The 14,301-nt window shown below is 41.6% G+C and overlaps 1 protein-coding gene across 1 annotated transcript in view; it reads left to right on the top strand.

The window, feature by feature from the left end:
- grid2 (glutamate receptor, ionotropic, delta 2) overlaps positions 1 to 14,301 on the top strand; it is a 1,182,816-nt gene that overhangs the window by 697,381 nt on the left and 471,134 nt on the right. Inside the window, exon 4 of the mRNA XM_060930811.1 lies at positions 13,565 to 13,770. Within this exon, the coding sequence (XP_060786794.1) occupies positions 13,565 to 13,770 (206 nt within the window). The remainder of the gene's footprint in view (positions 1 to 13,564; positions 13,771 to 14,301) is intronic.

Below are 14,301 nucleotides of genomic sequence, written 5' to 3' on the forward strand. Positions count from 1 at the left end.
ATATGTTCAAACTCTGCAATTTTACACTGTCGAACTCCTTTCTGATATTGCTCCACTATTTGTCGGCACAGAATTAGGGGGATTGGTGATCCTCTTCCCATCTTTACTTCTGAGAGCCGCTGCCACTCCAAGATGCTCTTTTTATACCCAGTCATGTTAATGACCTATTGCCAATTGACCTAATGAGTTGCAATTTGGTCCTCCAGCTGTTCCTTTTTTGTACCTTTAACTTTTCCAGCCTGTTATTGCCCCTGTCCCAACTTTTTTGAGATGTGTTGCTGTCATGAAATTTCAAATGAGCCAATATTTGGCATGAAATTTCAAAATGTCTCACTTTCCACATTTGATATGTTGTCTATGTTCTATTGTGAATACAATATCAGTTTTTGAGATTTGTAAATTGTTGCATTCCATTTTTATTTACAATTTGTACTTTGTCCCAACTTGTTTGGAATCGGGGTTGTACCTTTAAGCTGGTAGACTGGCTAACTAGATAACATTTTTATGCCTCTGTTACTAGGTGTCAGGGATTCTCTTTATTGCAATATCTTAAGAACTAGTGGTTAAATACTTGTAGGATTTATATGGCATCATCACTGTACCCAGCAGATGAACTAATTAGATTGTCACTGTTGTTGTGTTCTACTTGTGTTTTTAATGTAGTAAGATTTTTAAGGGCTACCAGTCTAGGATTTATTTTAGCATTCTAGTCTGGGTTGCTGGTTCAATCCTGAGCATAGGCAACTGTCTTTGTGGAGTTTCTGTGCATATTCTCACAATGTCTGTGTGGGTGTCCTCCCACTTCCTAAAAGCATGTCAGAAGGTGGATTGGAAAAGATATATGCACATGGTGCCATTCAGTGGACTCTTTAAAAAGTACTAAATTAGGTGATATTCTTGTGCTGGATATGTGTGTATGTGCACAGGTGGCATTATTAGACACTTTTGAACCACAGTTCAAGGGACTGATTGAGAGGAACTACCCACTGGGGAGCTCCTCTGAGAACTACATACCTTCAAGGGCTTTTTCTGTTTGCATTTGCACCACCAGTAGGAATGCTAAAGTGATGGAAACTGGCTTGCTAGCGTGACATAAGTAGGAAAGGCTAGCAAAGATTTTTGTATTTTGTTTAAACATGTCAAAATCGTGCTGTATCTCCTCAATCGCATTATGTGCAATAAGTCAAGTCAGAGTCAAAAGTCAAAGTTTACTTTATTGTCAATGCTGCAATATGTACAGAACATATGGAATATTGAAATTGCGTTACTCTCAAACCCATGGTGCAGCAATAAACATTAAACATTAAATAAACACTAAGCATAAAATATATGACTAATACACACTAATTGTAAAGATATAAAATATAAAGGTCCCTGATATTGACATCAGAATAATAAAGTGACATAGGCACCTAATAGATTAAAGTCTGTGGGTATGGCTAGTGCAGTTATAAACAGTAGTGCAAATTGGATGAGCTTATAGACTGCCTAAAGTGATGTGTGCGTAACCAGTTCTTGATGGCAAAGTCCGGTATTGGTGGTGTGTGTGTGTGTGTGGGGGGGTGGGGGGGGGGGGGGCAGAGCAGGGAGATAGTTGAGCATCCTGACAGCCTGGTTCGATGGAGCTGTTCCTCAATCTGCTGGTTCTAGCCCAGAGAGTCTCCTCCCTGATGGCAGCAGGCTGAAGAAGCTGTGTAGGGGGTGGATAGGATCACCTGCCATGCAAAGGGCTTTCCAAGTGAGGCAGGTGCTGTGTATGTCTTGGAGGGAGGGGAAAGAGGTGCCGATGATCTTCTCAGCTGCTCTCACGATGTGCTGGAGGGTCTTGCAGCAGGACACGGTACAGGCGCTGTATTACACAGTGATACAGCTGGTCAGGATGCTCTCGATGGCACCTCTGTAAAAAACCCACATGATGGGGGTTGGGGCTCTAGCTCTTCTCAGCTTGAAGAGGAAGTAGAGGCGCTGGTGAGCCTTCCTGCCCAGTGATGTTGTGTTGTTGCTCCAGGACAAGTCCTCTGAGACGTGCACTCCCAGGAACTTGGTGCTGCTCACCCTCTCCATGGCAGTACCATTGATGGTCAGAGGAGCATGCTGGGTGAGCATTTTCCTGAAGTCCACAACAATCTCCTTTGTCTTATCAACGTTCAGAGAGAGATTGTTGTGTCTGCACCACATGGCCAGGTGGCTCACCTCGCTCCTGTAGTTTGTCTCATCGTTGTTGCTGATGAGACCCACCACAGTTGTGTTGTCTGCAAACTTGATGAAGAGGTTAGAACTGTGCGACGGTGTGCAGTCATGTGTCAGCAGAGTGAATAGAAGGGAGCTCAGCACACATCCTTGGGGGCCCCCGTGTTCAGTGTGATGGTGCTGGATGTATTACTGCCAACCCATACTGCCTGTGGTCTCCCGGTCAGGAAGTCTAACAGCCAGTTGCACAGTCCTGTCCAGTTTGAAAATGAGCTGTTGGGGGATGATAGCGTTGAATGCTGAGCTGAAATCAATGAATAGCATTCTAACATAAGAGTCTTTTGTGTCTAGATGTGTGAGGGCTGTGTGGAGAGCAGTGGAGATGTCATCATCGGTCCAGCGATTGGACTGATATGCAAATTGGAAGGGGTCCAGGGAGGGGGGAAGGATAGACTTGATGTGTTGCATGACTAACCATTCAAAGCACTTCATAAGGATGGAGGTGAGTGCCACCGGACGGTAGTCATTGAAACAGGAGGCCGACGCCTTCTTTGGGACAGGGATGATGGTGGTGGCTTTGAAGCATGTGGGGACAATGGCCTGACTCAGCGAGATGTTAAAGATATCTGTGAAGACAACTGTGAGTTCCCCCCGTTCAGTCCCTCAGCACACGACCAGGTATGTTGTCAAGACCAGGAGCTTTCCGAGCACTGATCTTGCTGAATGATCTCCTGACACTGACCGGGGAAACCTAGCGAAGAAGTTTGAAGCATAGAGGTGGTGCTGTCGCAGGTCTGCGGGGGGGCTTGTAATCTTTGATGGTCTGTATCCCCCGCCACAGGCTCCGTGTATCTCTGCTGTCACTGAAGCGATGAGCTATCCTCCTGGAGTACTGCCTCTTAGCCTTTCTGATGCCCCAAGACAGGTTGTTTCTAGCTGTCCTCAGGCCCACCTGATCTCCTGCTGTGAAGGCAGCATTCCTAGCCTTCAGGAGCCTATAGACCTCTCCTGTCAGCCATGGCTTCTGATTGGACCGAACAGTGATGGTCTTGAGGTCAGTTACATCATCAATACACTTGGTGATGTAGGCAGAGACAGTATCTGTGTACTCCTGGAGATCTGTGATGTTGTTGTAGGTAGCAGCTATTTTAAACACATTCCAATCTGTGGTGTTAAAACAGTCCTGAAGTGCCTCTGAAGACCCTTCCAGCCACACTCGTACCTGCTTGCGAACTGGTTTGATGACTTTGACCAGTGGTCTGTATGCTGACATTAGCATAACAGTGATGTGGTCAGAGGCGCCGATGTGGGGGAGGGGAAGGGCCTTGTAAGCTCCTCTCAGGGTGGTGTAGACTTGGCCCAGTATGTTGTTTCCCCGTGTTGGAAAGTCTATATGTTGATATGTCTTGGGAAACACACTCTGGATCTGCATGGTTGAAATCGCCAGCAAATATGAGAAAAGCATCAGGGTGGGCTATCTGCTGCTCACTGATGTGCTGATACAGTTCATTCAGTGCCTCACTCCTATTGTTGTTGGAGCTTGGAGGGATATAAACAGCAACAATTATAATGGCTGTAAATTCTCTCGGTAGATAGAATGGTCGGCCCTTAATAACCATAAACTCCACTAATGGTGAGCAGTGTTTGCAGACCACATCAGCATTACGACACTAGGCCTCATTGATGTTAACACAGAACCCCCTGCCGTGGGTCTTACCTCCGTCAACAAGAGCTCTGTCTGCTCAATAGCATGTTAGCTGCTCAAGCTGAATGGCATGGTCCGGGATGTTGTTGTTGAGCCACGTTTCTGTAAACACAAAAACACAACAGTCTTTCACAGTCTTCTAAGTTGATCGTGGTAGGTGTATGTAGTCCAGCTTATTGTCCAAAGAGCATACCGTACGTTAGCCAGTACCATGGTGGGAATGACTGGCTTGTGTGGGCTAGCTGCTAGCCTAGCTCAGATACCTCCGCGCTTACCCCTCTTCTGCTTCCTCTCGCGCCACTTGTGGCACTTCCACTGTGGGCGAGATGAAGGAGTGGGGGTCGGTGATGGTGCCAGCCTCCTGAGCAGACTGCAGACTTGTAGCTCTTCTCGTATTCAGAGTTTAGCTCTAAAAATGTGGTTTTTCCGATGTCAAGCAGGAACTCACGGCTGTATCTGCACTTCAAGACGTGTAGACAAGACGAAGACATACAAAAACACTGCGACTTACAGGACAAAAAACATGAAAATATAATTTTGTCGGTAGAGAGAGAAGCCGCAGTATGTGCACGCGCCATTACAATAAAGCCTGGACTTCACTGTCAGTCCATTTGTCCATGTTGTTTTCTCAATTTTTAACACGAATGTTAAGAGCTGTTGTTTACATGGCAACATGTTTTACACATATATTTAAAAATAGCAGTTTCCAGTGCTGTATTGTGTTTGACCAATCAACATACACTTACGTCTGGACCAATCACCATACACTTACATCACTCATGGTTTCTCTTGTGCTAGGAGAGTACCTACCCTGAAGTAGGAGCTATAATAGTCCCCCAAAATGGCATTCTAAGAACTACGATTGTTCCCAGTTCTTGTAGTGTGGACACACAAAAAAGGGAGAACTTCCTCCAACTGTTCTAAGAACTATGAAAAAGTTCTTCCGGTCTGAAAGGCCTCATTAGAGTAGAACTGCAGAGCAAAAAACACACTCATGTGAACAGCTAAAACTTATATCATTAGCTGCTAGACTGAAAAAGATGTGCACTGTTAGGCAGAGTTTCAGAATTTGGTGAGGAACAAAAATGTAAGTGAGGAACTATGTCATGAAAAATGGAGGTACATTTATCATTCAATACAAATCCATCTCAGTCCCATGTTTTGTGTAAAAGGTATCAAAATAGTCCAAAATAAATGAATAAATACATAAATAGTACATGTGAGAGTAGTTTCAACAAGGATTACATTTTATGCAGAGACACAGATTGGAAATGTTAAAACATTGATACATGATATTGATTTCTACCAAAACCTTATAGTAAGGTCAGCTTGATTTATACAGTATTAAAAGCAATGTTGAAATACACACACACACACACACACACACACACACACACACACACACACACATGCACTGTAGTGAGAAAAATCTGGTGTAATACAGTATATTCAACGATTATGCATTGTGAATTCAGTGCATCAAATTCCTACATTTTACACACTAATGTTTCTAGCAATTAATCTTATTGCAGCCTTTTGATTTTCAGGACATGGCACTAAAAGATGATAAACCATTTGAATTTGATTGAACTCTGAGGTAAAGCAGGAAACAAAGGAGAACCATGGCTTCTCTGGTGCAAAGCAATTTCATCACTCATTATCTGTAGGCCGCCTAGGAATATTAATACTCATTCACGTTTTTCATCAATTGAGGGCAGTAATGTGGAGGCCCAGGACAATGCCTTAGGCGATTGCCTGTTCAAACTTTAGCTGGTGTCCACCTCAAAGAAAGTCTAATCATCAAGCAAGAATTACAACCAGAGTTTGCAAAATTTCACATATTCTTTACTGAAATAGAAGTACTGATACTTGTGTAAAATGAACGAGTGAATGAATGAACAAATGAGTAAGCACTGATTCAACTTATTTACTTGAGTAAAAGTATAAAAGTACAGGCTCTGAAATGTACTCAACGTAAACATAGCCCTTTTAAGGACATTTTTGCTTGCTGTTTCTGTGAAAGCTAACTGAACCTTATGTAATTTCAATATAATATAATACAATCAGGGGGTCAGCAGAGGTGGACAGTAACAAAGTACATTTACTTGAGTACTGTACTTAAGTACACTTATTGAACATCTGTACTTTACTTGAGTATTTTTTTTTTAAACTTATGACTTTAACTTCACGACATTTGAAAGGCAAATATCGTACTTTTTACTCCACTACATTTCTGTCAAAGTCCTCATCACTATGAAACGGCTTTGAAAGTGGATGTTTTTTTCTTTTCTTTTCTAAAACGTGATGGTTTTTTCGCAGGTGACACTGAGACAGCCTATCAGTAATCACTAGGGTCACATGTCCATAGACTATAAAATCAAGTTCGATGATTTCTCAGCAGCATTATTTAACATGATCAGTTGATGGCAGAATGGAAGGAAGCAGTTCTTTTGGGGAATGCACACACCCATGGCCATACCTAGAACCCATGTTTCAGTTTTCTGAAAGGAATAAAGATTTGTTTCGTTTTAAACGTTTGCTTTGTTTGCCAAAAACGAATCACATCACAGCCTACAAAAACTCGCCATCCAAGCTGTGGATGCATATTGAGGTATATAAAAGTTTTATTCCAAGAGAAAGTTTGCAACAAAGTTGTCTGTGCTTTTAGAGCAATAGCTATCTGAATCCATCTGAAAACCAAGATGAAAGTCTACAGAGCCATCATAATGCCAACACTTCTGTACAGCTCTGAAACTTGGACCATCTATAAACGCCACATTAAGAGTCTTGATAAAGTACAGCAGAGACATCTCCGACAACTAATGAACATCTCATGGAAAGATCACGTGTCAAATTTTGAAGTACTGGAAAGGGCAGAAATGCAGAGTGTTGAGGAAATGCTCACCACATGTCAACTAAGGTGGACAGGACATGTTACACGCATGGAAGACAGCCGACTACCAAAAGCTGTTTTCTATGGAGAACTGAAAGAAGGGTCAAGGAAAGTAGGAGCACCGCGGCTGCGCTACAAAGACGTGTTCAAGAGGCACCTGAAGAACATTAATGAATACGAAAACTGGAGGGTGAAAGCGGAAGATCGTGTGACCTGGAGGAAGGTGGTGGCCGGCGCTGCCGGCGCTATCAGGGAACGAAATGTTCAGTTATTGTCAAAAAAGAGGCAGCGCAAACTAGAACCAGCACCTCCACCTGCTGAAGCGACCTACAGGTGTGTCATCTGCGACAGGACATTTAAGACAGCAATTGGGATGTCCTCCCACATCCGCCATAGGCACAAGCCCCTCCCCGTGTCATCGTCGTTATCGACGGACTGCTAAAGAAGAAGAAGATTCCAAGAGAAAGTTTGCAACAAAGTTGTCTGTGCTTTTAGAGCAATAGCTATACAGTCTGGTTAGTCAAATGACTTTCTGTGGATTTGCCCACCAAGTTGCCATAGCCTTGTCCACGGCTAACATTTACACATAGCTAGTTAACTTGGACACTGTTAGTTAGCATGTAAAAACGGAGTTATGCTAACATGAATAACGTTAACTTATCTGAAGTCCTTTCAGAAATATGTTTCAGCATCATCTTGCCAAATAAAAAGAATGTAGAAACCTTTCTTTTCTAGTAGCATTAGCTTCTCAATATGATTTTGAGTTTGAAAAGAGTTTGCTACCATGTCAGGTGGAGTTTCACTGACTAGCTAGCTTAATGTTAAACCATCATGATGGCACAGCATGTGTTCATTTTGTGAATTCACATTTCTCATCTCATCTCATTATCTCTAGCCGCTTTATCCTTCTACAGGGTCGCAGGCAAGCTGGAGCCTATCCCAGCTGACTACGGGCGAAAGGCGGGGTACACCCTGGACAAGTCGCCAGGTCATCACAGGGCCGACACATAGACACAGACAACCATTCACACTCACACCTACGGTCAATTTAGAGTCACCAGTTAACCTAACCTGCATGTCTTTGGACTGTGGGGAAAACCGGAGCACCCGGAGGAAACCCACGCGGACACGGGGAGAACATGGAAACTCCACACAGAAAGGCCGAATTCACATTTCTGTCTTTGGTAATGGCATTAGGTATTGTAAGCGTTGTGGCAATAATGCAACAATCGTTGACAGAAAATGTACTTTTAATACTAAAGTATTTTTAAAGCAAGTACTTCAGTACTTTAACTTAAGTAAAAATTTGACTGTACAACTTTCACTTGTATTGGAGTAACATTTGACCAGTGGGATCTGTACTTTGACTTAAGTCATGAAGTTGGGTACTTTGTCCACCTCTGGGGGTCAGTATGTGTTCATGGAAGGGGACAAACCCACACTTCCTTAAATTAATTATTAAATAATACTGTATATAAGCTGCTACACTGCAAATATTTTACCAAGTGCTTTGTTACAAATAAATAAAATCACTTGCATATGCATTCAATTTGACTAGCAGCTAGCTATTTACAGCATGCTACTGACAACCCAGCTGTTTCTAATGCTAACATAGCTACTCTTATCTTACTAGCTTCAGCCCTGGTCACACTACAGCTCATGATGGGTTTGCGAATACTTGGCGATGAAAAATTAGTAGCATCACCACCAATCGTGCGATACACAGTGAATGTTCTCTGAGCTTCGTAAATTATTTTTTAGTGTGCCTCTGCTTCGTGAGTGACAGAAAACTTCAATGCATGCATTTAAATTTGGTGGTGATGTTTTCGTTAGCATGGGTGGTGTAGTGGTTAGCACTGTTGCCTCACCACAAGAAGGTTCTGGGTTCAAGTGCAGCGGCCGATGGGGGCCTTTCTGTGTGGAGTTTGCATGTTCTCCCTGTGTCTGTGTGGGTATGCTCCGGTTTCCCCCACAGTCTAAAGACACCCAGGTTAGGTTAACTGGTGACTCTAAAGTCTAAATTGACCGTAGGTGTGAATGTGATTTGCTGTCTGTCTCTATGTGTCAGCCCTGCGATGACCTGGAGATGTGTCCAGGGTGTACCCTGCCTCTCACCCATAGTCAGCTGGGATAGGCTCCAGCTTGCCTGCGACCCTGCACGGGATAGCAGCACATTATTTGATGTTTAACCCAGTGTTGTTTTCGTTAATGATGACAATGACGAAATGATTTCGTTAACGCACCTTTTTTTCATGACTAAAACGAGACAGTGACGAGCTAAACTTAACTCTTTGATCACGAAAATATGACGAGACGTATCTGTTGTTTTTGTTGACGAGACGAGACGAGGGAGAGCGTGCACGCGAAACATTAATGTCTACATCGCGCATATGACGGAGTGCGGAGGGAGAGCGAGAGAGACTGCATGTGTGCCTGTTCATGTAGCGCATGCTAGACAAAGAGCATCCTGATGAGTTTGGATGTCTGTAAACCAATCAGGATGCTCTTTGTCTAGCATGCGCTACATGAACAGGCACACATGCAGTCTCTCTCGCTCTCCCTTGCGCACTCCGTCATATGCGCGATGCAGACATTAATGTTTCGCGTGCATGCTCTTGCTCGCTTGCTCTAGATTCTGGGAGATCTTATCCAATTTGCAGGCATCAGGGAGCCACTATCAATATGCGGGAGACTCCCGGAACTTCCGGGAGACTTGGGATGTCTGCACTAGACAGTGTTTATGTAGAGAGCATACACACTTCAATCAATCAATCAATCAATCAATCAATCAATCAATCAATCAATCAATCAATCAAATCATTTATTTCAATTACATATAAACCTATAATAGACTACACGAGTCTGCAAATAGCGCACTGCTAATCAAGGCAGACTCATGTTTACAAAGAAAAAAAATTATATGAATTAATATAATACTTAAATATGTATGAAAAAGATAATAAAACATACTTGACAAATTAACACCTATTTGATAGCAAAAAGAAAAAGAGGAGACAATACTTGTTATTCGATATAAAGGTACAGTAATATATCATTCAATAACAAAAAATATATATATATGAGAGAGAGGTATACTTGTCATACTGATAATTTATGCATGGTATTAAATAATATTTAAAGTTAAAACTAAGATTAGATAAATAAATAAATAAATAAATAAATATAGCTCTTAATTATATATAGAAATAAAGTTAAGTAGAAAGAAAGAGTTTGGAGATGTCAACATCATATCCATATCTACTTAAATCAGAAAAAAGGTGGTGTCTGACTTTTTTCTTGAACGACAATTTAGATGAAGATCTTATGGAAGTTGGAATCTGGTTCCATACCCTCACACCAACATGGGAAAATGAGTTCTTTTGTAGATTTGTACGAGAATACTGAGTATATACGTTGTTGGAGTAAGATGACCTAGTGTTATAAGAATGGATACTAGAAATAGAAGAAAACAATTTACAAATGTTTGAGGGTGCACTTTGATTAACAATGTCATACATTAATTTAGAAATACATTCACAGAAAAGAAGATTTACTGGTAAAATACTGGTTTTGGAAAACAATGGAAGGGCACTTTCTCTATTATCAACAAAATGGATTAATCTTAAAGCTCGTTTTTGTAGGATTAATACTTTATTTATATGAGTTTTACAAGCCTGTCCCCAAGAACTAAAACCATATGTGAAATAAGGTTGAATCAGAGAGCGATATAAATGTCATAAGGGTATGTAGTGGAATAAAATGTCTAAGCTTGGCCAAAAGGCCGACAACCTTGCTTATTTTGTTGCAAATAAAATCAATATGAGGCTTCCAAGAAAGATTGTCATCGATTATTAAACCCAAATATTTGACATGCTTTTTACGTTCAAGTGAAACAAGTTTGTTTTGAGACACTGTTTTGAGAGTATGTTATGCACAACCTATCAACCTCAATTACAATTTCCTATCTCTGTATTGGCCTAATTTAATGTTTTAAAGTAATTATTTTTTTCAACTAAAATGAATGACTAAAACTGGACTAAAACCCTTTTAGTTTTCCTTGACTAAAACTAGACCAAAATTATCAAGGATGGAATTGACTAAAATGTGACTAAAACTAATAAGCATTTCATCCAAAAGACTAAGACTAAAATTAAATAAAAAATGGCTGCCAAAAACAGCACTGGTTTAACCTCATGAATTTTTACTGTAGTTTTGTTTGTTTTTTCCAAAATAAACATTTCAATTTTGCAATGTGGCGGCACGGTGGTGTAGTGGTTAGCGCTGTCGCCTCACAGCAAGAAGCTCCAGGTTCGAGCCCCGTGGCTGGCGTGGGCCTTTCTGTGTGGAGTTTGCATGTTCTCCCCGTGGGTTTCCTCTGGGTGCTCCGGTTTCCCCCACAGTCCAAAGACATGCAGGTTACAGTAGGTTAACTGGTGACTCTAAAAATTGACCGTAGGTGTGAATGGTTGTCTGTGTCTATGTGTCAGCACTGTGATGACCTGGCGACTTGTCCAGGGTGTACCCCGCCTTTCGCCCGTAGTCAGCTGGGATAGGCTCCAGCTTGCCTGTGACCCTGTAGAACAGGATAAAGCGGCTAGAGATAATGAGATGAGAATTTTGCACTGTTTATTATGTTGTATCGCCAATTATGCAACATATTAAAAAAAAAAGTTGGGACGGTAAAGCACTTGCCACTTTGTAATGTTACCATTCCTTCTCACAACACTTCAAATATGTTTAGAGACAAGACACCAAGCGATGAAACGTTTCAAGTGTTATTTTGTCTCATTCATCCTGCAAACAGGTCTTAACATGCAACATTACAGGGTAGTCATTGTCGCAATTTTTCATTTCAAAATTCACCACACATTCGCTATTGAGGACAGAGTGGACAGGGACCCTTCTCTTCCACAGCCCTGCCTTTGTAATGTGTGCAGAATGTGGTCTTGTTGAAATATACCTGGAAAAAATGTTGCCTTGAAGACAGCATATGTTGCTCCAAAATCTCATGTCTGCATTAATGTTGCCATCTCAGAAGTGTAAGTTACCTTTGCCAAGGGTACTGACACAACCCCATACCATGACAGACCTTGGCTTTTGGGCTTTGATCTGAATGGTCATTTTCGTCTTTGGTCCAGAGCACACGGCATCCATTTCTTCCAAAAAAGACCTGGAATACTGATTCATCTGAACACAATACATGTTTCCACTGTGTGGTGGTCCATCCCAGATACCTCCGAGGCCAGAGAAGTTAACGGTGCTTCAGGACACAGTCAATATAAAGCTTCCTTTTTGCACAGTAAAGATTTAAATGACCTTTGCAGATGTAACTCCGTATTATAGTGCTTGGCAAAGGGATGCCAAATGAATCCTGAGCCCATGTGGTTATATCAGCTATAGATGAATGATGGTTCTTGATGCAGTGCTGTCTGAGGGATCAGAGATCATGGGTGTTCCGCTTAGGCTTACGTCCTTGCTCTTTATACACCAAAATTCCTCCAGATTCTTTGAATCATTTGATATTATGCACCGTAGAGAATGAAATATCCAAATCCCTTTATAGCTTTCTTGGAGGAACATTGTTTTTAAACATTTTAATAATTTTCTCATTCATTTATTGACAAACTGGAGCTCTTCAGCCCATCTTTGCTCCCCAAAGACTAGGCCTTTCCTGGATACTTATTTTGTACCAAATCATGATTACAAATCACTTGCTAACATCGCCTATTTCAAAATCACACCGTTATTTAATTGTTTTACATCATTACTAGCCCTAAATTGCCCTGTCCCATCTTTTTTTAGAATGTTTTGCATTCCTCAAACACAAGAATGGATGTATATTGACAAATGAAATGAAGCTCATCATCTCTCATTATCTCTAGCTGCTTTATCCTGTTCTACAGGGTCGCAGGCAAGCTGATCAGACAAAACATGAAATATCTTGGGTTCATACCATCTGCAATGAAATACAAATCAAAGTAAATTTAGAAATCACTCTTTTTTTTAATTTGTATTTTCCATACCATCCCAACTTTTTTTTTCTGATTCAGGGTTGTATTGTACTTTGTTACTTCCCACCTCTGATTACAACAAGGTAGTTTATTCTTTCCTTGTCTTTATTAATTGCATAAGTACAGTAATTTTATGCCTTCAAAACAAGTGCTGCATAAAGTTATTCTAAGTGCCAGGGTCTCAAAGGCACCTCCAGAAACACCCATTTTCCGTTTCACCTGTTCATGCCCCAGTCCCATAATTCTGCCTGCTTTAATTGTGCACTCGACTTGCTTTCCTCTCTGTGTGCTGAAATTGGTTTGATGTAGGACAGAGCTGACTGCACGGAAGGATGAGCATGCAGCTAGCATCACTTTAAATGGAGGAGATTCATATTTTATTTACCCCAGGTCTGAGCCAGTGCTCCAGTTCTGCCATTTCTTCCTTTCTTGCTCTGTCTCTCTCACCCGTGTCTCATTAACGCAAATGCTAATGTTCTCTTACATGCTACAGCTTTCTCACTGAAGTTCCTGGCAGAAGAGATATGGCTGAGAACGCACTAATGTATGTGCCTGCTGACTGAAAATGATGGTTAAAATGAGATGCTATTTCCCCTGCCTGTGGTTTTTGCAATCTCATAAATGGGGTCCTGAATGTTTGTGATACATTTATTTGTGTGGAACGTATATTCACTTTACTGCACATATTCCATTTCAATAAAATGTTTGAAAGGTTCACATTGGGTATAAAATGTAACTCTGGTGACATCATTTCTGCATGTCTAGATATCCGAGGGATCCAGGACTTTCTGGACAAGTCATCCCAGCAGGGGATGGATGTGTCCTTACAAAAGGTGGAATCGAACATTAACATGATGATTACTGGGATGTTCCGCACCATGAGGATGGAAGAGTTGCATCGCTACCGGGACACCCTGCGCCGAGCCGTTCTCTTCATGAGTCCTGCAAGTGCCAAGGCCTTCATTTCAGAGGTACACACACACACACACCACATTTGCTTCAGCTAATGTTCCCATCAAGCACTGAATAGGGGAACATTGGTTGCTGGAGTATTTCCAATTATTTCAAAATCTGCTGATCTCCTGGGATTTTCATATGCAACAGTCTCTGGAGTTTATACAGAACAGTGTGGAAAACATCCACTGAGCAGCAGTTCTGCAGGTGTAAACACATTATTGATGAGAGAGGTCAGAAAAGAAAGGTCAGACTGTTACTGAAGATGACAGTAACTCAAATAATTACTCTTTACAACTGTGATGAACAGAAAAGCACCTTGAGGTGCTTGAAGGCCCTGCTGGGTTCAACTACGGTCAGCTAAGAACACTAATTTGAGGCTACAGTGGGTACAGGCTCACCAAAGACTGGGCGGGGGACTAGATGAAGTTTTTTTTGTTTTGTTTTTTTGCAATTTTTAACTATCCAGTTTCAGTGAATCTGTGCTCAGTGTTGCCTAACATCTTATATTCTTCTCCATACTACCACACTGTCCAAACACCTCAGTG

This window comes from Neoarius graeffei, chromosome 10 (genome assembly GCF_027579695.1).
Source record: "Neoarius graeffei isolate fNeoGra1 chromosome 10, fNeoGra1.pri, whole genome shotgun sequence".
NCBI lineage: Eukaryota > Metazoa > Chordata > Actinopteri > Siluriformes > Ariidae > Neoarius > Neoarius graeffei.